The sequence below is a fragment of the Terrapene carolina genome, unplaced genomic scaffold, assembly GCF_002925995.2.
Source record: "Terrapene carolina triunguis isolate 2854851 unplaced genomic scaffold, T_m_triunguis-2.0 Scaffold194, whole genome shotgun sequence".
NCBI classification, from domain to species: domain Eukaryota; kingdom Metazoa; phylum Chordata; order Testudines; family Emydidae; genus Terrapene; species Terrapene triunguis.
The window spans coordinates 4,479,142-4,505,360 of NW_020664545.1; the positions used below are offsets into that span (position 1 = coordinate 4,479,142).

The window sequence follows — 26,219 nt, forward strand, 5'->3', positions numbered from 1 at the left end:
TCACCTGCTTGGCACTGTAACGAGTTTGTCTGTTCCACACGATTGGCACCTTGAGCTATTCATATCAGGAAATTCTCTTAATGTGTATCAGGGATGCATCGCAACAAGCGGATCGATTTTTATCACATGACAGCTGATATCAGGACGAGGAGAATATCTCAGTAATTGACTGGCCGGTGGCCCAGTAAACTTCCCATGTTGTTTTAGAATTAATTAGGCAATGAAACATAACATGTGTGCTGATAATATGTAATTAGATATGTTTCTATGACAATGGCTGAGATTTACAGCACTTCTCATTCCAGCTTCCCAACACACTGTACAAACTGAATTGAAGATACGCTACGCAAAAAATTGCAGTCTGTCCATCTCCCGGGTGAGCAGCCTTTGAGTAGCACCAGCCCCCAGTGTAGGACAGACGTTAAGCATATTTATCTTACCCTGCTGAAACAAATGGTAAATAGAATTTTGTTTTCCCAATGAGAAATATAGTCACAACAACTCTAATATGATGAAAAGTGCCTTGTAATGACTGCAAGTGGTCTTCTTAGACTATGAGCTCTTTGAAGCAGGGACTGTATCTTCATCTGTGTTCTTACAGTGCTTAGCACAATGACTTCCTGATCCAGACTGTCTTTGGTACACTATTAATGTGAAATAATCAGTCCAATTATAATACTATAATAATTAAGCTTTCATCAGTAAGACACATCCTCCAGAAGCTCATCAACCATTAGTGTCATGATGGAACATGTATAAAGGGTGTTGGCACAAAGCCATGCTAGTAAAAGACTTATCTTTATTTCCTAGCCTTAGTTACTAGGGTCACAGATACTAAAGATTAATACAACAGTAGCCACTGGCTACTTGGCATTGGTTCTGTATGAGCTCAGAAGGAAGAGCATTACCTACTGAAGCAAAAACACCACTTCCTGTAGCACTGAAGTTTTCCCTGGAGGCAGTGGGGGATCTCTTAGTAAAGCCATTTACCACTTATATGGTGAGGCCTATCATCTGAAGATACCAAGGCCTTTAAGACTTGCAACATCCCTGGTATGTCCGTTTGACGGAGGACCTGAGCAAGTTTAGCCACTTGCCCAGACTCACACAGTGGCCGAGTCATACCTTGCTCAGGGGTCATGGCATCCATTCCATTGCTCTTCCCAGTAGACCGCACTGCAGCCGCTAGTAACTGCTGAGTTCGTTGTTTTAATTCAGGACAGCGTTGTGACAGCAGGATGCTTCCACGGTTGGAGAGAGAGGGAAAACGTAGTCCACTACTTAGCGTGGATTTCCCCCACATTGACCTCCCCTACACACTAGTAAAGTGCTCGGAACCTGCCCTACTGCAGATACTAGGTGCAGGGTCATTCTTGGGGTGGAAGGCTAGAGAATGTGAACAAAATATGCCTTGATCTGGCGTGTCTATTAAATACATGGACAGATGAGCCTGGTTATTTTTCTTTATTGCTTGGGCCCTAGGGACATAGGAAATGCTGGACTGGATCAGCCCAATGATCCATCTAGTTCAATATTCCATCTCCGACAGTGACAAGTTCCAACCCCTCCTCCTCCCCCGATGAAATATTCCCCTGCCCATCAGGGACATTTCTTCCTGATCTCCATCTGGTAAAGGCTGGCTTATACCCTGCTGCATGAAGGCTTCTGCCTTCATAACAGTGGGCGTTCTCAGCTCCAACTTTGGATTCAGAATCTAAGGCACCATCAGTTAAATATTTAGTCAGTTCTGCATTCTGTCAGGTACTAAGCACACCGAGAGAAACAATCCCTTATCTCTCCCCATTTCTCATAGTGGAGCTGTTTATCCAGCCCTGGTGAAAATCCCTGATGCAGTCACATTGTTGTTGTAGCAGGAGAGGTTGCTGGGGCTGCATTTCCTCTGTGATTTACCCAGGAGCGGTGCTTTACTAAGTTACAGTACAAAGCTACAGTTCAGTGAAGGACACAGACCCACAGCACCGCTCAGAAAAAGCTGCAGTAGATCTGGGCCATCTGTCTTTTCATCGGAAACGCCATACTTGCAACTTTCTCCATAAGGACAGAAAAACAAAGAGTATGGAGAATATTCACTGGTATCTGGAGCAATTTAGGCTCGGGTTTTTACAGAAGCCTGAGAGCGCTAGGCATTCAAAATCTCAGCCTTAGCAAATAAGTGCATTTTCCAATCAACACAAAGACCCACTGGCTTTGGCCAGCTCGGGTTTCATTTCTGTTCTGCTCTTCATCCATCCTTGCCTGTTTAATACATTGTTCCATTGCTCCTGTTAGGGTCCCATGTTACCACCAAAATCAGTTTCAGGACTCTCCTCCTATCTAGCTAGGAATTTTGGTTGTACTCCATCCCTCAAACCTTGGGTCATCACCCCCACACTGAGAATCCATTGTCTGACCTCCTGCATTATGCAGACCATAGAGTGTCACCCTGTGACTCCTGCATCTAGTCCAAGAAACAGGTCCAAAGCTTCCAAACTGCCCCAAAGTTCTGGGGGTGATCTGACTTTGGATTCTGAACCCCTGTGTTGAGCAGAGATTGAGTTTGAGCTCAACTTGATTTTAATTTCAGCACCACAGGCAGCACTGGTCCAGAAGGGCTGGTATAGGTCCACTACCGTTACTTGCTCCAGTAATTTTATGCATAGCAACACAAATCCTGCCACAGACCAGCACCGATCTCTGGGGCTTGAAAAGAGCACAAGTCAATAATCTTCCCCAGTTGTGTCCGAGGCCTTTCTGAAGGGTGAGGTGCAATAACTGTTGTTCTTTCCTAGTGCGCTGAGTGCAGGCGTCAAATCCCCTTGGGAACCCTGGAAACATCTGGCAGGCTCCAGGCTTCCTGCAGAGTCAGACGTCATCTTATTTCATCTTGGTAAACATCCCACGCTCTCTTTCTCCAAGGCTCTTTGTGTAGTTAGAGCACAGATGCCTTGCAGCACACCGAAGTTCTGGCATTAGGGCCTCCCAGGGAGGCGACGCAGGTTATTGTCTGTAGCCTGTATCTGGGCGTGTGTCAATATCTCTTTTAGAAGTGCCAGGTTGCAACATCACAAACATCAGCCACCACTCATCTCAACCTTGCGCCACCATCTAACCATTTATCACATTTATTTATATATCACCTTTCATCTGAAAAGGCTTTTGAAACTATGCACAGCACATCCTTTGAAATGCAGCCACCTCTGGTGTGGAGGTCAGCAATCAACCAGTGTACAGCATAACAAATGTTAGGGCAAGGAAATTTTGACCAAAGACACCAGACGCAAACTTCAATTGTTATAAAGACCACCACAGGGTTGTTAGTGTCCATGCAGTGGAAATAGGATCTCAGGTTAAGAGGGTGCTGTCTGAACTTCTCACACAGTGAAACTGTGAGGAACACAGCTTATCTGCGGTGGAAGAATGAAAGGCTGAGCGGATGCTTCTGTGAGTTGAATCTGGCATCTCGGGAAATGTAGGGGCCTAGTTCTCCAATGCCTTGCATCTGGTGCAGTCACTTACACCTGTGCAAAATGAATGATGCTTTGCACTGGTTTCGCAGCGCAATGGAGAATCCAGCCCACTGCAGTGCACTCTGGTGTCTAAAGCACCGGAATGGGATTCAGGACACTGCAGTTCAGTTCCTAGCTCCGTCACTGGGCTGTTGGGTGACCTTGGACAAAAATCACTTCCCTTTTCTGTGCTTTGGCCTCCCCATGTGTATATACGTAACATTTGCCTCCTTTATAAAGTGCTTTGAGATCCACAGATGATAATGGCTAGGTATCATCAGGGTTTATAAATTATGACTAATTACACAAATGCAAATGACTATACAAGGAGCAGAGCAATGAACTGAGCCCTGAGGTTCTGCCGATAGCAGTCAAAACTGCAGTGAACCTCGAAGTGCAGAGAATGCCCAGAATGTTCCTGCGCCCCTTGCTATAATGTATTTGTTAGTCCCATAAATGTTATCTCAGCCTGCACCATCCCCATTCCTACGCCTCCTGGCTTCTCCATGAAGCGAGGCCCAGTTTAACTTACATTCTTTTGTTTATCTCTGGGTGTTCTCCTCATTACAGAGAAGGAATTACAAAATAGCAACAAAGGATCAGATTCTTGGCTGCACCAATGTGCCTCTGCACTAACATCATTGATTGCCCTGTGTCCCTGCAGTAAACTTTCTGATGCAAGCGCCTGTCGGGGAAACAGGCTGCTCGTGTTTGCCTGAAACGCCCCACCCTGTGCCCAGGTGCTGATCCTGAGCAGAGCTGTCTGAGCCTGTCACGGTTGCTGCCAGTGGAGATGTGCCCGTGGGAAATGAAAGGCTAGATTCTGATGTCAGTTACTCCATTGTAAATCCAGCTTAGCCATACTGGCTGACATGCAGTAACTCTGGACGTGCAGCAACGGAGCTGAGATCAGAATCTTGCCCTACAAGTCCGGACAGCGCTTCTGGCTCCTGGCTGGCCAGGGCCAGGGGGGTTGCTGTGTGCGTGCATGTGTGTATAGAAAGCCAAATGGCGGGACTGGAATCCCTTTATCTTTCCAATTGAAAGACCTTGGGCCTCATTCCCCACTCCCCAGTGCCTTGTGCAGACTTTTACACTAGTGCCAAATGGATGGAAAACATTCCTAGATCCGACCCGTGGTATCCTGCACCGGCTTCGCACTGGTGTGAATGATCCTGCAAGGTGCAATTCAGGGGACAATCAGGCCCGTTCAGTGAGCCAACACCTGAATTTCAATGGCTTCCTTTGCCCACTTGTGCCTCCTAACCTTGTATGAAAGCCTTTGCATTGTGATGCTATTACTGATGCCCCTTTCACTGTAGATTGTGCCTGCCAGGACCCTAACCCTAATGTTACCTCCCTAAGCTTACTAGCTGGCCCAATTTCGGGTCACAATTCCAAGTGAAATGGCAAATGGCAGACCTGGCGTGCAGTCGTAATACAGGGCCCCCTGCAACGCATGTTTGGGAACTCAACCCCCAACCCCACCTGGAGCTGTATGTCGGGCTGTTTTTCCATGGCATCAAGGCCCTGTTTGTAGGCGTGGAGTAATGCAGAATCTGATGTCTGTGAAGAATCCCCACTACCCAGAGGAGACCAGTGGCCTGATTCTGTTATCTTGCCCCTTGTGTAATTATCCGCACCAGTGCAAAGCAGGTGTGACGCACTCCCATTCTGATTAGCACGTCCCTTTGCAGGTGTGACCGACTGCACAAGGCCGGACAATCGGGCTCATGTTATCCCCACCACGGCCGCCATTAGAAACAAACAAACTCTCCCCCTTGGCAAACGCAGAGAGCTCTCCCGAGGGCAGCCTCCCTTTGCCCCTGGCTTCCGGTGGTTGGTCTCCCCCCTTCGCTAGCTGCCTCCCTCCATCCCAAACCTTTGGCCTTGTGTCATTATCCCTCATGTCACAGGATCTGTCTGGCTTACGAGCTCCTTCCCCTGCAGGGCGAGTCGAGTCATAAATAATAACGAGGCTCTGCACCCCTGGGGGGCCGAGTCCCTGCTGCTGTTTCCATGGAAGTCACGCGCACACCTAATTTGGCACGATGGAAATTCAACCCCCCCACCCCCAACTGGGGCGCTTTTGTCAGGGCCTCCTAAAGCCCCAAAACCCCGGGCTGGCCTGCTAATGACACAGACTAAGGACGCTGAGCTCTCCCTCTGTCTTGCTGCCATGCAGAGAGGCCCTGGCTCTGCGCTCTACGTGACCCGCTTCACAATCGCCTTGGAATGGTGCTGGGGGGGAGACGCAGTCAGAGCATCTCCATTGGCTAGCTCACCCCGGAGTATTACGCGCTACCTCTGCCTGGATACAAGGACCAGCCATTTACACGCCTGATGGGTTGGCAGGGCAGGCGTGGTGCGGGTGGGGGTGCGGGGGAGCAGATGAGAGAGGAAAATTGAACCTTTTAGTGGCTACAAATCCCCTCCTCCCATCCCCGCACTGCTGTGCTGAAGAGCAACGCAAAAACCAAAGCCACCGAGTCTGGTTTATTTCCTTCCAGCTGCAAAGGTGACCAGGGACGGGTCGGGGGTGCATTGGATTTTAAAAGGGATTTTTGCAGCCATTCCTTCCTCCCCCTCGTGCAATCCCGTGGCAGTTTGCGTGGATTAGGGTTTGGCCATATATGGCATTAAGTAGGTCAAGCGGGAGGCAGGCCTGGAGCTGGGCGGATAGGCGCACTCTCACGCTGTTTGCTTTCACTTGAGATGGCGTTTGGCAGGAGCCCAGGAGCGAGGCGGAGGGAGAGAGCTGGGATTGTTTGGGCCTCGCAGCTCTGTAGACAAAGAGGGGGTTTGTAATCCTGGCGGTGGTTTGCACAGAAACGCTATGCGAGGGGAATGGCAGTGCCGTGGAACTGGGATAAAGGGGTAAATCTGCGCTAGGAGATATGAAAAAAATCAACAGGGCACTGTCTCTTTCACACACATACACAGGCGAGTGTCTCTTCCAGCTGTATTCCACCCTCTGCAAAAAGAAATGAATCCATACAAATCCCTCCCCTGCAAAAGCAAGCCGAGGGTGAAGGGAGACGCATAAAAGGATTGTTTTATGGGTTCTGTCTAGTGCCAAGAATTTTTCAGTGATAGAAAAGCTCTGGTGCTAAATGCTTTTTAAAGCTCAAATGTCATGGATTTTTGTTGTTGGGAGGGTGGCTAAGGAGGTTTTATAACCCCCCGAGAACTGCTTGGGCTGCTGGACGAAATGGCAAGTGAAACAAATGCGCAGTTAGCTTGTGGAACTCATTGCCACCAGTTCTCACTGAGGTCGAGGGCTTAACAGGATTCTAGAAAGGATTATACGTTTTTATGGCTAATGAGCAAATCCACAGCTATGTTAAACAGGATCAAAGAAATTAGAACAGACATAAACCTTCATGCTTCAGGTCTCGAGCCAACCACAAAATATCTGGGGTTAGGAAGAAATGTCCTCTCGGGGCCTGTTATTCCATCCTTGCCTCCTTTCAGGTCTCTTGCACTGAAGCAGCTGGCACTGGCCATGGTCAGCAATGGGATATTGGACTCGCTGGATCCTTCTTTGCTCCAGTCTGGCTGTTCCTGTGTCCCACGGGCCCTGGTCATTCTTGTGGAGCAGTGTTAATGGGCCTGCAGAAAAACAAATGTCTGAGGAGGGGCCCTGGCAGTGAACTAGACAGGAGAGCCAGCATCAGGTTGAGTTTCGACTTTAGGGTTGGTCTCTGGATCAGGGTGCTGTTACTGCTGAGCTGCCAGAGGCCAAGGGTGGTGAGTTTCGATGTGATGCTGGCTACACATTGCAGCAGGAGACGGTGTGTGTACTGCATCTCTTAACTGATGAGAGGGACCCAGATCCCAAGGTGATGGGCATCCATAGGGAGATAAATACATTGCCCCACACCTATCTCGGCTTCACTCCGTCTCTGCTATATTCTGGGCCTTGATCCCCAAGTGCAAGACTCCAGGATGGTCCAGCTGCCCAGCAGGGGTGCAGACAGGGTTAGAAACACCCTTGAACTGGCCCCGTCCAATCTGGGTTTGCTTGAACCACACTGGAATGAGGACAGCTCTGGGGTGGAGGGCAGCTCCTTACACAGCAATGTGGGGAAGAGGGAAGGAAACGGGGGCATGAAGGGGAAAGCGTTGAGTGGCACCCAGGGGCAAATAGACATATATAGGTCAGACTGTAGAGCCAGCCCAGAGAGAGGACACATTAAGCAGCATTGGGACAATGACTCATGCATGACCTTGGGCAGTGCATGGCTTAGCGGAGAGTGGATAACACGGCCCCTTGTCTTCCCCTCCTTTCGGAGGGTAGCTGCCTCACTGTGGCCTCTGCTGGGGCTTGGTGCCTCCCTAGTGCCGCAGCCCTGGCTTGGATGCAGCGATGCCAGGGGTGAATGTGACATGCTGGTACCTTGGCACTGGGATGGGCAACCTTTTCCCTCTCTTATCTCCCCATGGGGAGAGCTCAGAGCTTAATCATGAAACAGGTGGGCTCCAGGCCGCTGTTAACCCTGCCGCTGCTGGATGGCTCCCTGGAGCAGGGTGCAGATGTTCAAGGAAGGGAACCTGCAGGCTGCTCCCCTCCTGCTCTCCCCTTGTCTCAGCAACACACTGACATCGCCTGGCCACTGCATCAAAGGGACAGAGATCTGCTCTGGGGAGGAGCAATGGCTGGATGGTTTTACTACAGCACCGGCACGGTAAACCAGAAACCCACTGAGATGCCACCGCCCTAATATAGGGTGCAGCCAAATTCCCTGCGGCCCCACTGACAGGCCCTGCCTGGAGATAACTCATTAACCAAGTGCCCACGTGGCCTGGTCAGGTATGAAACTGGGTCCCAGGACCCCGGTCCCTGGAAGACGATCTGCACTTACCCCGCAGAGCTGCCCCCGATGTTCCCGCAGCTCATGCACGTATGTGGGTCACTCACCCATGTCTGATCCAATCCCTCTTTATGGGCGAGGACCATCACTCCCAGGGCACTGAGGAGACGAAGGGCAAAGCCCCCCACTGGGGATGGGGCTAAGGCCTCGTGGGCACGGCTGTGGAAGCCGATATGCTCCTGGATCTGGACCTGGGACCCAGCAATTACTAGGGGTGGATTCGGCACTGGCCCAATTCTGCTTTGGAAATTCCCAAGGCTGTTCTTCGCCGGCCAGCAGGCTCCATCCTCCATCGCCCAGCAACACAAGGGGGCATGAACGTGACCATATCAGAGCGCAGGGGGGGGGCGTTTCACACGTGACAACGCCAGATGTAGGGCGAGGACGAATCAGGCCCCAGGGGTATTTAGCAGGGTTGCTCTGCCTCCCTGACGTCATCACTTGATTTGGTAGTTCTTCCTCCGGTCACTCCTTCGTGCTCCATCCCCAGCGCCAATGTGGAACCAACGCGAGCTGAGGCCTTGACTCCGCCGACCCAGTGCGAAACCAAAGGGGCTGCGTGGTTTGCTGGTGCGGCTCTACATTGCTCAGTTAGGCCCCCGGCTGTGACCTGACCCTTTCTTGCTGTAGCTGCATCATCCAGGCTTCCTGGGGCTTCCTCTATCCCAGCTGAAGCACAGCTCCAATGTGCAGTGCGGACGGGGCCTCGCTCATGCCCAAAGCTTTTGCTTGGCCCATCTGCACTAGATCCCAGGACCAGGATGGAACCTGCCTCCCTGCCTCCAGCTCTATCTGTGTCACAGACAGATCCTTAAATGACCTTCTGTCTGCCCCAGAGAACCATGAGGACCTGACCCAACTGCCTCTGCTCAAGCCTTGTTCCAGCTGCCTGAAAACCCCTCCCGCTTCCCCTCAGTCTGGGGCTCAGTCTGTCCTGGAACTGTTCTGTGTGTATCTGGACCAGTCCACAATGCAGGGCCTGCTTCTCCTCTTCCTCCAGCATGAATTAGGAGCAACTCCATTGAACCTCACAGCGAGCATTACATCAGTGTCAAACCAGTGCGAGTGAGGGGAGAGGTGGGCTCTAGAAACCTGATTCTATGTCACACTATACCTTGTAGCATCTGTCACACCAGTGGAAAGTGAAATCCAGGTCTTGGCTTCCCTGGGGAACTCTATGGCAACTGGACAGCTGGTGAAATAGGGATCAGCTAGGAGGGGGAGGGATTTTTAGACAGACTCTTTGAAATTATTTGGGGCTATTTTCTGTTGTTGTAACTCTGATGCCTAATAAACATCTGGGAGAAAGATGATTTTTGCTGAAGTGTCAATACCCCAACCCCCTCGGCATCAGAACTCACATCTCCAGGGCCTGCAGGAAGACCCTATTTCTATTGCTGAAGAAAAAAATGCAGAAACAAACACCCATCTTTAAAACAAAAATCTTTCATTCCTTCATCCACCATAGAACAGCAATCAGCTCTTTGGGACCGGGACTATGTCTGTGCAGCGCCTTGCGACGGGGGCGCTGCCGCGGTACAAATAATAAATCACAAACATGAATGCAGTACTCATACTCATGATGAAAGACCACACGCTCCATTGTCTGACCCATGTTGCAGGGCCCCTTTAAGGACCTGCTGTTTAGTTCAGATGTTTCTCCGGGCCAGAGCAGACTTCCTTAACACGGTGATGATGGCACCGTTCCATCCTCACCGCCAAGGCAAGGTGAAACCGTGTTAGCCCTCCTGGCCTGAGCCTAGCTTTGGTAGCAGAGACCCCGCACTTGGACGGAGAGAAAAGCAAAGGCAGTTGCCAAGCGCCACCTGTCGGACAAACCCTGCTCTTTGCAGTGACTGTACATGCAAGGCTGGGAATTTGGGTTTGGTTCCCGGGAGGGCAGATGCCCAGCTGGTGTTAATTGTCACAACTCTGGGCTTGCTCCCTGGGCCGGCAGGGGAGGGGCGGCCTGTCGGGATAATAGGACTAGCCACGGAGCCACGTGGGCTGAGTATGGAGCTCCAGCCAGTGCTCCTCGCCAGAAGCGTATCTACCGTTTCTCAGACACCTCCATCCGTCTGTCCTCACCCCCTTCCTCTCTTCCTGCCCACCCCCATCTATCGCCCTGCCCGCTCCAGCTAACCATGGAGATGGGAACTCTCAGAATTCCCACAGTCCCGTGGGAGCCCCTCCCGTAGCTGGGAGCAGACGAACACTTAGGAGCAGCTGACGCTTCGCCCTGATACACCCGCTGGGGCCTCTTGTCTTTCTCCCAGAGAGCTGGAAATTCCCCAGGGGCAGCAGGTGTGGGCTACCACCAGGGCAGTCAGGAGCCCCTTCCATCTGCCCTCTGGGGCCTTTCCCAAACCTCCCCCCACAGGGCACAGCCCTGAGCTGGTATAGGGGCCTGGTAGGGACCACGCGACGGGTAGTTTACTCAGGAGGCTCAGAGTTGGTAAGGTGAGGGGATGAGGGGACCCATCTTCAGTGGGGAGGGATCAGACCTGCCCTTCCCACCCATGGGCTGAGCGCTTGTGAAAATTCACCCCTAAGCGACTTGCCCGAGGTCCCACGACAGTCCCTTGAGCACTAGGCCCTTCCCTTCACTACAGTCTCCAGAGGAACGTTGTCTGGTCACTGGGAGACCCAGGGCTTCCCCGCAACACGATGGTTGTTACAGGCAGTTGTTCCTTCCCTCCCCGTGCATTTCCAACATTCCCAGCCAGGAGCCCAGCAGTGGCAGCCATACTCGGGGCCAGCCCTGGGTGTGGTATCACTCAGGGAATGTGTCCCCCCCCGCCCCCGCCTTCCCAAATGGTGGGAGCAAAAAAAACCCCCAAATCTCCCCAGGGATTTGGCAACCCTGAACGTTGGCACCCGATCGCCTGCCCTGCAGGCCGGCCCTCCCTGGCTACCCTGGACAGGGACTGTGCCTGTGCGAGGATCCCATTGGCACTGACCAGGATGGTGGAGAGCAGACAGAGGGCAGGGAGGAGGGTGCTGTTCCCCTCGGCTCAGTTTCTGCCTAGCTGGATGTTCAGCCCAGCCTCCTGCTGTCACCGAGCTGTTCAGAGAGGCCTGTCTCTCCCCATCCCCTCTGCTCCCCTCCTGCACCCATCCCCTACCCTGTTTTGTTCTGGAGCAAGGCGGGTGGTGGGGGGAAGGACCAAAGAGGTGACCCCCCCAGCTGGAATGCCTGCTGCTGCCCCTCCCACTCCTTCCCCTCCGGCACAGTGTGTGTTTCGGAAAAAACATAGAGATCAAGGGAAATGGTGCGGCGGTTCCTGTTCTAACGCCCACGGCCCCCGCGAGCGCCCGTCCCCTTGCCTCCTGCCCTGCACAGAGACAGCCGCAGGGTCGGGGCCGGGGACAGCTGCACAGGCAATGGCAGAGCTCGCAGCAGCGGGGGAACCAGCTCAGCCCCTGCTCAGCAGGGGGGTTTGTGCAGCTCGGGTGTCGTGGGTGCAGGCGGTCAGCCCCTCCGCTACTTGTAGCAACTCTGCGTCCCTGTGAGTGTGCACAGGGGTGTGCATGCCCACAGCTACGTGTGAGACGGGTATGGGTCACTGCAGGCACACGGATGCTGCATGTTTTGAGGTGTGCACGAATATATATTTGTGATGCACGTACCTGCGTGCGTGTAGTGTATTTTAAGTGCACGTGCTGTGTGTTTGCGGGCCTTTGTGTGTGATGTGCACGTGCATACATGTGGTGTGAGTGTGTTGCAGGAGAGGACTGTCCAACCCAGATCACCCCCTTGGGCCACCAAGTCCGGTAAGCTCACCCCAGCAATGCTCAGTTCCCCGTGCTCAAGAGGAAACCAGCAATCCCCTGGCCAGTAGCCCAGTGCTGTGTGGGGCGGTGAGAACAACTTTCCTGACTCCACAGCGTGCCAGCCACGGATGCCCTGAAGCATGAGAGCTCGTCTCTCAGCACATCTCGTCCAAATACCCGGCCCCTTTCTTAACGCCTGTCCCAGGGTGTGACTGGCTGGGGCCAGGAATCCCGCAGGCCGTGTGCAGCTGTGGATTTAACTGCCATAGGGAGGTTGCCCGGATAAACCCTGCAGAGGGGATTTCAGAAAGGTTGGGGGCAGGCAGTGCCATTTTTCTTTCAGCTCATCCCCCTACCAAGGCTGGAGAAGAGGATGCCGCCCGTCGGTGCCCAGCCCCAGTGGCTAGATTGCAAGGGGTATTGAGCATCAGAGCAGGAGAAGCAGGAGGAGAGGGGTCTGTTACCAGAGGTGCATATAAAAAGTGGCACCTGCAGGTGTGTGCATGCGGCTCTAGTGCCTGCAACGCTCACCGTTTAGTGGCACGTTGGGACAATAGCCTCTGTTGCAGGACAGCCCCTGTTTGCACGGAGTCAGTTGCAGGAACAGGGCAGGGGATCTGGCCCTGGAAACTCAGGTACTTTGGCCCTTTCTCCAGCCTGGATCCCCCCCCTCCCCCATGTCTACTTCATGCGAGCTCCCACCCTGTGGCTGCTGCGTCTTCTGGGTGCTGCATTGAGTCCCCACCCTGCCACAGTGAGGAAACCCCCCACGGCCCTTGTGCCCGGCCTGCTGCTCAGAGGGGAACAGCGTGAAGGGGCAAAGAGCTGGTGTCCCATGCCGAGGACGCCAGCGTGAATGGTCAAGAGTAGCTGGGTCTGGCGGAAGGGGCTCAGCTCAGGCACAGACCATAGCATGGGGGGGCTGAGCACAGACTGAAGCAGGGAACGGGCACCAAACCCTCCGTCCTGACCCCCACTGGGCATGAGGCCTGTGGGGAGGAGGATGGGCCAAAGGCAATTCTCCCCAGCCCAAGGGCCAGACTGGGGGTCCCCCTTCCCCTTCAAGTTTGGCTGCTGGAGGATGAATCGTAGCCGGGGGCGGGGTCCTGCTGCCCTGGTGTGTGGATGCGCTGGCTGGCCACAGGCTGGGCACAGCTGGAGCCCACGCATCTCAGGCCTCTAATGAGTAGATCCAGCTTCGTTATCCGGCAGCCAGCGGCCTGCAGGGCTGAGCCACGTCCGGCTGAGCCGCTGTAATCGCCGCCTGCCATCGCTGCTCCGGGAACACACGCGCCTTGACCTGCTTTCCGACGCCCACGCTCCCCCCAGCCCCTTTCCTCCCGCTCCGCTTTGCTGTGAGGCCTTCTGCTGCCTGGCAGCCCCCACACGCCGCCCCCCTGCCTGCAGAACGTGCATGGCCTGCCTCAAAACCTCAGCTGCAGACCAAGGCAGTGCCTGCCAGCAGATCAGAGCGGAGCGGGGAGGTGTTTGGGGGCAGTAGTTTTCGCTGGCTGTACAGGAGGCTGCAGGGACAGGAGTGTGGTTTAGTAGTTAGAGCAGGGGGCGTGGGAGCCGGAACTCCTAGGTTCTGAGCTCTGGAGTTGGAGAACCGTGGGTTAGTGGGTAAAGCAGGAGTCTGGGCAGCCGGACTCCTGGGTTCTTTCCCCAGCCCTGGGGTGGGGGAGTGTCACGTAGTGAGAGCAGGAATTCTACAGTCTATTCCCAAGCTCTGCCACCAACCGGCTGCTTGACCCTGGGCAGGTCGCTTAAGTGCTCCATGGTTCTCCATCTGCAGAATGGGGATAAGCTGGACCCACCTCGCAGGTGTCTTTAAAGCGCTTTGCAGAAGCAAGGTGCTAAGTCATATTAATTGCTCTTAAACATCCTGTCTTACCAGCGAACTCTCTCTCACCACACACCCACCTCAGCCTCCGACCGGCCCGTCAGTCACCCTCCTCGCTCCCCCTCGCCCTCCACTCTGTCTGTCTAAGCCCCACACTCGCCCTCTCCCAGTTCCTCTGCAGCACCAGCTCGGAGGTTACGTAGGAATCTAAATCCGCGACACTGGTGGCGTATGGGCAGCAGAGGGCAGCCTTGTGTCACTCAAAAGCTTGGCTCTGTTTCTCCACGGCAAAGCAGTCAGTCTATGCAACCCCCCACCCCAGGGTGCGCGGTGCCCTGGGGTGCTATTTAACAGAAACTCCCTGTGATTAAAAATCACTGGCTAATTCTGCCCTACTCTGGGGGCCGTCTGCATGAGCAGCGACTCTCCCTTGTTCTATCCTGTGATCCCACTAGGCTGTCCGCTGTGTGTCCTATACCGATGGAGCTCTACCGGGGTCCGGGGCCCCTTGGGGGGCTGCAAACAGGTTTCAGGGGGGGCTAAGCAGGGCCAGCATTAGACTCACCGGGGCCCAGGGCAGAAAGCCGAAGCCGTGCCGCATGGGGTTCAAGCCCGGGCCCTGAGCCTTGTCACCCGAGGCCGAAGCCTGAGCAATGTAGCTTTGCGGGGGCCCCTGTGGCGTGGGACCCCAGGCAGTTGCCCTGCTTGCTACCCCCTGACGCCAGCCCTGGCTTTTATATGCAGAAAGCCCCTTATTGTGACACAGGTGGGCCGTGGAGAAAAAGGTTGAGACCCCCTGTCCTATACCACAGGCGCTTCGATCCCTTGGCCCCGTGACCCTGCCAGGGGGTCTTCGGTCTGAGGCGAGTTATTTATCTGGGCAGAGCCAGAGGGCATGGGGCACGCTCTCATCTCTGCTGGCCCCACGCCCCTGGGGCTGCAGGGTCGTGGAACAGGCTGCAAGGAATGCCACTGAACTGGCTGCCTTGGGCAGCCCAGGATGGAAGCATGGGGAGAGTTTAGTGGTGACACACACACACCCGGGGCCCCCCGCACGCGTCGTGATGCATTGTGCACAAGCTGGACTACACCTGGTGAAGGGGACACATGGGATCTTCCCCCCACTCGCCCCCTCGCTAAGATGAGAGGCTCAGGGGCGCTCTACAGCCAAACGGATTGTAGGGCTAGCTGCACTCATCTTTGGAGGCCTGTGCACATGTGTATTCCCATATGTGTATGTGCATGTGTACATTTATGTGCTTTGCGTATGTGAAGGGGTACATATATGTCCAAACGCTTGTCTGTGCATGCATGTATGTGCACGTTCACACCTGTGTTCACATGCAGGCGGCCGAGTGCGTGCGTGCACGTTCCCACAGACGAGACCGAATGTGTGTGTGCGTGCACACAGGCGAGCCTGCTGGCCCGTGCACGCGCTGGGTTCCTGGGGTGATGCGCTGCAGCTGTGGGCCAGGTGGGCGTGGGCGTGAGCACAATGTGTAGGTGTCAGTGCAGAGACAGGAACCAAAGCGCAGTTGTAAATCATTCCAGACTCAGCTCGGCCTCCCCCCTCACGGGGAGCCGGGTCCCGGCTGCCTGACGCCCGCCCAGCAGCTCCGACCTGCCCAGCCTGAGCCGAATCCTGGAGCAGAGCCTTTCCTACCCATGGGGGTCTCCGAACCCGAAGTGGTTCAGCCAGGGGCTGGGGCTGGAGCTGCCTGGGGGGTCGGTAACAGCTCACAGGCTGCCTCGGAGGTGGCCTGGATGCAGGGGCTGCCCCATGCTGTTCAGGAGCTTTATCTCTGCCCCAGATCAGGCCCCCTGCTCTGAGCCCAACCCCCCAGCCTAGAGCACTGCCCACCCAATCAGACCCACAGATCTGTCCCAGCAGCGAGAGGGTTAACTGGAATTGGTTCTTGACGCAGCCTGCAGCAAGCAGGAGCCAGGCTGCTGGGAGGAGAGGGGTGGGTGGGAGCCCCCCACCTCCCTGAATCACTCATCATCATTCACAGAAACAGGTCAGCGCCTGTGCAAGGTGGCTGGGCTCCAGGGAGCGTGATTAGCTGGGAACCAGCCCCCCGGGGCCCAGGGGGGCCCCACCTGCCGCAGGAGGCTCCTTAGCAGGGGGGAGGGGGGGAGTTAAGCCCAGCTCAGTGCTCAGAGGGAGCAGGAGGTTGCGATATTGAACTGAGCTGGGGCTCCGGACTCCTGGGTTCTGTTCTTACCTATAGGCGGGAGTGGAGTCCAGCGGTTAGAGCAGCAGGGCGCTGACCCACAGGACTGCTGGGTTCTGTTCGGGGGGGGCGGGAGTGCTGCCTAGTGGTTAGAACAGGGCGCTGACCCACAGGACTGCTGGGTTCTGTTCGGGGAGGGGTGTGCTGCCTAGTGGTTAGAGCACTGACCCACAGGACTCCTGGGTTCTGTTCTCAGGTGGGGGGGAGGAGTGCAGCCTAGTGGTCAGAAGAGCAAAGGAGAACAGAAGACAGGACTGTTTCCAGTCACTTTTGCCCCTGTGCAAGTGGCCTCCCCCTCTGTGCCTCAGTTTCCCCATCTGCACAATGGGGCCGACGACACTGACCCACCTTTGTAAAGTGCTTTGAGGCCAAAGGCTAGAGGAGGGGGTTACTCGGCAGCCTTTATTTTAACCGCAGCCAGGGCTGAGGTCTGTGGGGCCCAGATCCTCCGCTCCTCGCCTGGCCTGTGCCTGCCACATTCCAGCGGCTTTGGCCCAGCCAGGGAGGCCCCCCCACCCCTGTGTTTGCCCTTTGCAGCAGGGCCGGGGCCTGGCCAGTGGCAGCGGGAGGGGCACTCTCTGACCCGCCCAACCACAAACAGAGTGGGGGGGTTGGAGGAGTGAGGCAGAGCCCAGGCTCCCTGCAGGCCCACTCACCCCATCTGCCCCCAGGGCCCGAGGCTGTCAGCAGCCCCTCAAGGGGCCTTGCAGATCATGTTCTGTAGCCATACACTAGAGTCAGGGCTCCTGGGTTCTGTTCCCAGCTCTGCCAGAGCCCTCCTGTGTGACCATGGGCAAGCTGCTCTCTGCCTCAGTTTCCCCATCTGTAGAACTGGGAGGCTCTGGGGGTTAAACTTCCCTGGCTGGACCCCCGGCTCTTGCTGCAGAGAGTTCGTGTCATCTCAGATTGGCCTCTTCTCTCAACTTCTGGCAGCCCTTTCTCTGCCGCCTGACCCCTAGGCCCCGAACGGAGCCACCCCCAGAGCAACGGGCCAGCCTGAATGCAGAGGGGAGAGAGCTTGATGCTCGAGCCCCTACTCCTGGGACACCCCCTGAGCCTATCCTTGCACCATTCAAAATGATCCTCAGCTTCTCTGCTCAGGAGAGGGCTAAAGCCGCGGCAGGGGCTGTGGGTCCGGATTGAGCAGCACTGAAGTGCTGGTGGGGGGTAGGGCTGGAATAGCAGGGGTGCTGCCAGCTAGTGGGGTGCTCTGGCAGAGCGGGGGGGACGACATGTCTGTGCTTTGGAGCCAGCATGCTTGGCTTCTCCCTTTCCGACAGACCTGCAGCCAGATCCAGGGTTCAAAGACTGAGTCGCCCTCACCCTGTGATCCCCTTCAATCCACATCCCCTTCTGCCCCCCGGAACCTGCCAGCCGCCTCGGCTCCCACGCTAGCCTTGACGAGCAGCTGCGCTGGGGCGAAGGTGCCCGTGGGCGAGCATCACCGCTCTGACAGCTGCGGGGCACTGGGGCCCTGCTCTCTCTGAACCCCATCCGGGGTTACCCAGTGCTCCGGGCCCATCAGCTTGCTTGTAACCCCAGACGACTGAGCCACCAACCCCCTGTCCTAGCCCAGCAAGCCCCTCTCCTGTGTCAGCCCCTAGGTCAGGTGATCCAACGGGAAGAGGCTGCCCCAGAGAGAGCCCCCTGGTTTGTCCAGGGCTTTGCTCCGTCCCAGGAGAAGGCCGAGGCAGAGAGGACGTGACCTATGAAGCTCAGAGGTATGGGGTTCCCTGTGAAGGGTCAAGGCCTTGGTTTAAGGAGCTCCCAGTCCCCAGGGACACACACTAGGTTGGCCAGATATCCCGATTTTATAGGGACAGTCCCGATATTTGGGGCTTTGTCTTATATAGGTGCCTATTACCCCCCACCCCATGTCCCGATTTTTCACAGTTGCTGTTTGGTCACCCTAGCACACACTCACGTGGACACACACACGCATGGACACACACACGCATGCACGCACACACGGTGGGGCCCCTCTGCCCTCCCCAAGGCTGCAATCCAGCCTGAGTTGCTCCGTCCCCCCTCTGCCCAGGCCGGCTCGTTTTGCGTTTGGAGCCAGCACCAGCGGATGAACCGTTCTGCTCCAGAGAGAGCCTGACGTCAGCAGGGGAACTCGAGGGCGTCAGTAGTGCAGCAGCGTCGCCTTCCCAGCCTCAGAAACACACCCGCAGCTGCTGCCACCCTCAGCAAACCGGCTGTGTCTGCCTTGGTTTGTCCTCTGCGCATAGCAACCGAAAGGGTGATGAAGGGTACGCACTCACCCACACCCACACCTGTGCACCCTCACACAACTCTGCATGCAATGTCACACCAGTGCATGCTCACGTACACACCTGTGTGCACAACCTCACACCCCAGTGCACACTCCCACAGTTCTGCACACAGTCGTACCTGTGCACACAAATGCATATTCCTTGGCATGCACACCTGTATGCACAAACTCACACACCTGTGCATGCCCACACACACCCATGTGCACAAACTCACACACCTGTGCATGCCCACACGCACCCATGTGCACAAATTCACACACCTGTGCACTCTCACACATCTCTGCACAGACTCATACCTTTGCACACGCTTGGAATGCTCAGGCACACCTGTGCACACTCACACACCTTCCCTCTGGTCTTGCCTCTTCTCTTTCCTCTCCCCTTTGCCCAGTGCCTCTCCGTGGGGAGCTCTGCACTCATCCATTCTCCTAATTCCTCATTTTACTCTTCTGGCCAGGCCGGCAGGCTCCAAGCCAGGACCGCTTGTCTCGCCACCTGGTGTTACAGTGACAGTTTATTCCTCTTTTCTTTCCACTCTGGTTGCCAAGGAAGGTGTGGTCGCCATAGAAACAGCTCAGATTTATCAATGGAAGTGACTGAAGGAAAAAGCTTCAAGGAGCAAGAGGAGGCATTTGGGTGGATAGCCAGATCTGGAGCCAGGGGATCTCCCGCTTGGGTCTGCCCAGCTTCAGCAAGTCGAGCCAGGGCCTGACCCAGTGAAGGGATGATGGAGAGGAAGAACGATCCGACTGTAGCCTGGACGTGTGTCTGGGGGGGGGTGCACGGGGTGTGTGTGCACAGTGTGTGTGTGTGCATGGGGTGTATGTGTGCATGGGATGTGTGTGTGCACAGGGTGTGTGTGTGCACAGGGTGTGTTTGTACACGGGGTATATGTGTGCACAGGGTGTGTGTGTGCATGGGTTGTGGGTGTGCACAGGGTGTGTGTGTGCACAGTGTGTGTTTGTACACGGGGTGTATGTGTGCACAGGGTGTGTGTGTGCACAGGGAGTGTGCATGTGCACGGGATGTGTGTGTGCACGGTGTGTGTGTGTGCGTGAGGTGTATGTGTGCACGGGATGTGTGTGTGCATGGTGTGTGCACAGGGTGTTTGTGTGCACGGTATGTGTGTGCACAGGATGTGTGTGTGCATGGGTGTGTGTGTGTGTGTGTGTGCACACAGGGTGTTTGTGTGCACAGTATGTGTGTGTGCACAGGGTGTGTGTGTGCATGGGGTGTATGTGTGCACAGGGTGTGTGTGTGCATGAGGTTCATGCGTGTACGTGTACATGGGGTGAAGCTGTGTGGGTGGGTGTGCATGTGGGGGGTTATGCCTGTGTCTGCAGGGTGACGAATCTATACAGACCCAGCCCAGGCACTCTTTGCAAACAGGTCCCAAGGCAAAGGCGCCCAGCACACGGCCCCAGGACCACACACAACCCGAAAGCCTCCCCGCTCCTCCCGTAACCACAGGTTGAGCTCAGAGGTGATCGGCTGCAGGGAACTGAACGCAGTGGGTACCTGCTTATCCAGCAAAGAACAGTGGGGCAGGGGCTTTGTAGGCAGTGACGACGGTGCCTAGATACTACAATGAGGGGCACATTAGAGACAGAGAGATAGATGGGTGACTTTGAATGATCAAAGAGCGGCCTTAAGGCCTGGTGTGAGATTCCCCCCGGTGCCCAGCGCTGGGCACGGGGGTTAGTGTATTCCCTAAAGTGCTGCTGCTGTGATGTTCGCCTTGCCAGCCCGCCCACCGCTCTCACCCCTCCCGCCCTCTGACACAAACTGCAGAGCCAGAGGGAAAGGCTGGGGCAGACTGTCTCTATCAGCCCCCCCTGCCAGACGGGAGCCTCTGTGAGGAGCAGCCCCAGGGGTCCGGCCTCCCCAGCAGCAGCAGCAGTAGGGTGTTGGTGGTGGAGGTAGAGCAGATTGTCTCTCTAGCCCAGGGCTGGCTGGCTCCCAGCCCCGGTCAGCCAGGGGCGCTGCCCCAGCTGACTCATCCTCTCTTCGCCCGCTTCCACCCACAGGCTGGGCGGGGGCAGGCGGGGGTGTTTACCATAGAGACGAGGTTAGGCAGAGTTAAAAGCCTCCCGCCTGCACTTTGCCAAAGGGAGACCCACCCTGCCCAGGCTTCCTGGAAACCGGATTTCAGTGCCAGGGCAGCATGTAAACAAAGGGGTCAGTGGAGGACAATGGGCAGCCTCGTGCAGGGCACATCCTGCCAGGGGTTAGTGGCCCAGCACCTCAGGATTGGGCCACCCAATCCTGCCTGTCCTGTGCCCCGGGTGCCCCCGGGCCAGCTGCTTCTCAGGCCCCTAGATCCATCGCCACCTGGCCTGAGGCCCCTATTGCCCAGAGACGTGTCGTTCAGCTTTCACCTGGTGGGGGTCAGGCCCCATATCCCCCCCGCCCCGAGCTGGCTTTGAGCACCACACCTCAGTCAGCCCCCACGCGCCACTTGGTTTGGAGCCGAAGCTGCAAAGCTGGCGCCAGGTTGACTCGGTCGGTGCCAAACCGTCCGAAAGGCCGGCCAGCCCCCGAACCGGTGCCTCCCCAAGCGCCTCCCGCAAGCGCCAGCCGTGAGCTCAACCCAAGCGCCTCCCCACGCTCCGGGGTGGGGCGACAGATAGTCTGTGCTCACTAGTGCAGCCGAGTAGGTAGGGCACTGCCCTGACTTGGGGGACCTATGTCCTAGTGCCAGCTCTGCCACTGCCCTGCTGGCTGCCCTGGAACAAGTGTCTGTGCCTCAGTTTTCCCGTCTGTAAAATGGGGATCATGATACAACCTCCTTTATAAAGTACTTGGAGATCCACAGGAGAAAAGAGCTAGGAATTATTATTATAATTGGGGGGTCCTCAAGAGGATCACAAGGGTGGGGCGGGGGCTGGGATCCCCATCCCAAAGCAATCCTGGATTTTGCAGACTCTGTCTCTGGAATAAGACAACTCCCACCCCTGGTGAGGAGTGAACACCCGGAGCTGGGTCTAGACATCAGGCTATATGCCTATTTCTAGTTATTAACAACACCCAGTCTTTCATCCAAGGCTGACAAAGCTGGCTGCAGACATCAGCAGAGTCTCACGACCCAGTCCTGGGAGGCAGGGCGGTGTTATTATCCTGGCGCTAGAGTTAGGCAAACTGAGGCATGCAGCAGGGAAGGGACTTGCCCAAGAATAGAATCCTGGCCTCTTGATTCCCATTCTTCTGCTCGAAACACAACGCCTCAAACCCAGACCCACAGCTAGAACCCAGGAGTCCCCAGCTCTAACCACTTGGCTAGCACCAAAGCCTCCCGCCCCCCCCCCCCCCCACACTCCCGCCCTGCTTTAACCTCTCAACTTCACAGCCAGAGAAAAGCAGCCTGTGAGTTCTGCCCCCTCCCAGAGGGGCTGCAGTGAGCGGAACGCAGCCTGCCCTCAGCCAGTCCAGCCTCTGGCCAGCCCCGGGCATATTGCTTAGGGACCAGGCACAGCCCAGGAGGGCCCGGTTTGATCTCCGCTCCCCAGAACCCCCATTCAGAGGTGGCACTGGCCATTCCAGTTGCCCCAGTGGGTGCCTTGGAAAATGCCACCTCCAGGAAGCAACCTACCCTGCCCAGCTGGGACCAGAGCAGCAGGCTGTCCCAGATATGGGCCCCGTCTCTGCAGCCAGCATTGGGAGCTCGGGGCTGCAGCGACACTGCTCTGCACCAGCAGGGTGGCATGGATCCGGGGGAAGCTGGGCCCGATACCGGGGTCGAAAGGGGTCTGTGCAGGAGCCCTGAACAGGCGCTCCCTCCCCTGGTCCTGGCGTTGGACTCCCTGGGATTCTGCACCCACATCCAGCTCAGAATCCCTCCCTGCACCCCCAGCTTTGTGGGGCAGGTTAAACCAAAGCCCGGATCCGCTCTGACCCTCCAGCTCTTCCCGCTGCTCTGTCTCCCAGCGACGGGGTGACTGGCCCTTTAAGGGGAGCTGGGTCCAGCCTCGCTGTGATGGGTTCCCAGGGGCAGAAAATGGCAACATCAGGCCTGCTGGGGTGCCCCTAAGAGGGAGGCCTGTAGCCAAGCAGAGAAGGGAGACACCAGGGCAGAGGTCCTGGGTGTTGCTGCTTGATAGAGAGATGGGAGTGTCTCACACAGGGCGACCTTGAGGAAGGAGGGGCCGGCCCGAGAAGTGGAAGATTCTTTTGTGTTTGTTTTTGGTGGGGATCCCCTGGAAGGGGTGAGTGTTTCCTTGAATGGCTTAGCTGGAGGACCAAGTCCCGGCAGCATCCATGCTGGATGTTTGGGGGAGCCAACTGGAGTGAGGGGAAACTGATGCAGTGTCTAACCTGAAGGCAGACAGGGCAGGTGGCTCTGCTATACTCCCACTGCTGGCCCATTCCCAGCATGTAGTTCTGTCTCCCCCTCTGTGCACTGATTCCCATGGGAATTGCCCCGGGGGGGTGGGTGTTAGCGCTTTAAAGGGCCCAATCCCGCTCTCGCATGGGCATGAATCGCCAGCATGGAGGGAAATCCAGGGTATACCAGTGTGGCCAACTTTCATGATTTCACAGGGCAACTTGTGCTATGAGATATTTTCCTTAAAGCACCAGCTCCTGGAGTCCTGTGACTCCCTGAGAATCTCAGCTTTCATTTTAATAAGAGTGAGCTTCTGGTTGCAGAGGAAAGCTTGAAAAGGTGACCCGAGTGCAGCCTAGAGGCACAGAAACCAGGGAGCAAATGAAAAGAACCCGCTATATATTTTTTAAGTCAATCTTGTCGTTGTGTGGCTGGCTGGGTCTGGCAACATGGTTAACCGCCCTGTGTGGCGGATGGGGCACTCGGGCAGGGGTGTCTCAGACCTCCAGGCCGGGCAGGGCTGGGCTGTAATGCTTTCCCTCGGCCTGCATGAGCTGGGGGCAGCCTCGGGCGCTCTCCTCCCCTCTCCGGGGGCCAGCCTGCACCAGGGAGTGGGTGAGTCAGCAAAGTCCTGACAGGCAGTGACCCCAGGAGCCGGAGCAGCGGGCTGCACAGCGGGTGTGAACAGGGAGTGGGTATTGCCCCACTCGCATGCCCTGGGCTAGCGCCCGCCTGCCCCCGAAAGAGACCTGAACCCTGAACACCCCCGAGAAACACGCTGACACACATACACACACCCTCCGATCCTCCTATGTGCCCTGGCGCGCTTCCGCCCAAGAGGCATTCATAGAGTGAGCCACCGCCGCCCAGGCACACACGGACACACTCACTCGCTGACACAGATACGCGCCTCGACACACCCGCCCTGACTCAGCTGGTGACACACAGACCCAGGCTGTGATACACTCACGCCTGCGCACACTGATTCACGCCCAGACACACTTGCACACTTGCCCACCTCTCCCCGGAGAGCTCCAGCCCTGATGATGCACGTTCATGCGCAGGCAGACACATGCTATCCATTTCCCAGTCCTCTTTGGCCTCATCTGTCTCCATTATCGCTGGCTGCCCCCACCCCCTCCCTCTGCTGATCAGCACTTCCTATCTGCGCCGAGCCCAGCATCCCCTGGGGGCTTGGGGCTGTGAGTCAGATCCCAGCTTGGCCCTGTGTCTGTGCAGCCAGAGGTGGGCCTCCCTCCCGGTCCCAGATGCCCACAGCCGGTCGCTACTCTGGGTGCAAGGGATAGAAGTGCTCCCCACAGACTCTCCTTTCGCCTTTCAGGTTCCTATAAGCACCAAGACCCATCTCAAGGGCCGAGAAGGCGCATGGAGCCAGCTGGGCCCAGAAAATCCCTTAGCCTCACACTAACAGCGGGTTCTGATTCTGCTCCAAGCAGCCCTTTTCCAGGCTTTTCTGGTTTCCCCAGCCCCCGCCTTCGGTGCTCCCGGGGCACCGCGCACCATTGCCCGTCGCCATGGAGCGTGACCGGAGCGATCCGGACGGGCAGGCCGGGGCCACAGGGAGCGATGCAGCTGGCTGGGCTGAAACGTGCAGCGGGTCTGTCACAAGCATTGGAGCTCTGTGTCGTGCGGGGCTCACTGCTGGAATGGTGATCGGCGTAAGAGCTGGCCAAGGACGCCTGCGTCCTCTGCTCCCCGGCGGTCACCCCCTTTCCGTCCCGCTGCAGAGGACAGTGCCCGGTGCTGCCTTTCGGCTACAATCCAGCGGGAGGCAGAGGCTGACTGGGCATTGTCGTACTCCTGCTTTGCACCAGTGGAAATGACTCCCCAGGGGGCAGGGCAGCTGGGAACGGGGCCTGCTGTGTTAGGGAGGAGACAAAAGACAATGAGCCACTGTTGCAACTGGTGTTCTAGTCGGCACCTGCAATTCAAGCAAGCAGAGCCCTCTCTAAGCCCCTTGCCTCGCTGAAAGGGGGAAAGCCCAGGGATTCTCGTGGTTAGCTGCTGCCCCGTGGCACTCCCAGCAGCCCTTTGTACAGGCAAGGCCCGGCTGGCTCCTCTGCTGCAGCTGGGTAGATTAACTTAACCAGGCCCTGCCTGTGGCTCCGGGTGAGTTACTTTCAGGGTCCTTTACTAGCTGGGTGTCCCATTACTTCCCCCTGCCAGGGGAGCAAGGGGACGGGAGCAGGTGCTGTGCTGCCTTAGGATGAAGGCTGTTTGCCTGGCTCCAAAGAGCGGGGAGTCGCCCGGGACGCCAAGGTAGCTAGGGAGGGGCTGCAGAGCTCAAGGGAAGGTGTGTGTTTCTGCTGCTGTGTCTATATGCCCAGACGGCTGTGTACACCCGGGGCGTGGGGCTGCGTCCCTGCCCCGTTCACAACAGCAGCCCTTTGACTCTAGATCCTGATGACGTGGTAGCCAAGGTGATATGACTTATTCAGGGGAAAGGGATGAATCCAAGCCAGTGCCTCCCATGGGGGAGTTACCCCAGGTCTGGGGTTGGCCCCAGGAGCTCCATTTTAATCCCACAGCTCCAACGAGGTGTTCAGATACCCCAGTGAGGGCACAGGGTGAACTCCTGAATTAGAGGGGACCTGTGCCTGTGTTTGTCCTGGTGTGAGGCAGAAGCAGCCTGTTTGGGTTGGATAACAAAGACGCAGGAGGGCCATGCACTTGTCTGGCTTCTCTTCACCTCGCTGGGCACCTGCCATGCCCAGTGTTCCACAGATCCGTTCACTCTTGTCCCTAGTGATAGCCAGCTTGGGGCAGTCATTCGGAACCCAGCTTCCCCTCCCACTGCATGATGGTGCTGGGGTTCCAGACCTGCCTGGCAATGTGAGACTGAGAGCCAGGGGAACTGTGCCCGATGGAAACCTCTGAGCAGCACCATATCCCACGGGGAAGTCGGAGTGGGGCTGGGGGACGGGATGCTTGTGAGGTCCCTACGGATCTTCCACCTTGGGCTGGCCAATCAGCAAATGAAAGTCTGTCCCAATGACACCCTCGCGTTTCATTGGCAGGCGCTGTCCCGTGGAGGGCAGTGCGCACCCAATGGAAGTTTGGCTCGGGAATGCAATGCTATTTCCTGGCGTTTCATGGGCGAGCGTGTTGTTGCTTTGGGGGAAGCCCCTCACTTGTGTAGTGGGATGAACCTCTCTTGACCAAAGCCCGTTGTTATCGCTCCCTGACCCCCCTCCGTTCCCTTCAGTGCCGTTCCTCCAGGTGCACTGGCCCTCCCTGGGCGGGGTGGGTGTGTGTGTGTGTGTGTGTGTGTGTGTGTGTGTGTGTGTGTGTGTGTGTGTGTGTGTGTGTGTGTGTGTGGGTGTGTGTGTGTGTGTGTGTGTGTGTGTGTGTGTGTGTGTGTGTGTGT

At 56.4% G+C, this 26,219-nt stretch overlaps 1 protein-coding gene across 1 annotated transcript in view; it reads right to left on the reverse strand.

Annotated features, from left to right (window-relative positions):
* Positions 1 to 13,215: 13,215 nt before the first annotated feature.
* MIDN (midnolin) overlaps positions 13,216 to 26,219 on the reverse strand; it is a 100,643-nt gene continuing 87,639 nt past the window's right edge. The window contains exon 9 of the mRNA XM_029912281.1: positions 13,216 to 13,427. Within this exon, the coding sequence (XP_029768141.1) occupies positions 13,216 to 13,427 (212 nt within the window). The remainder of the gene's footprint in view (positions 13,428 to 26,219) is intronic.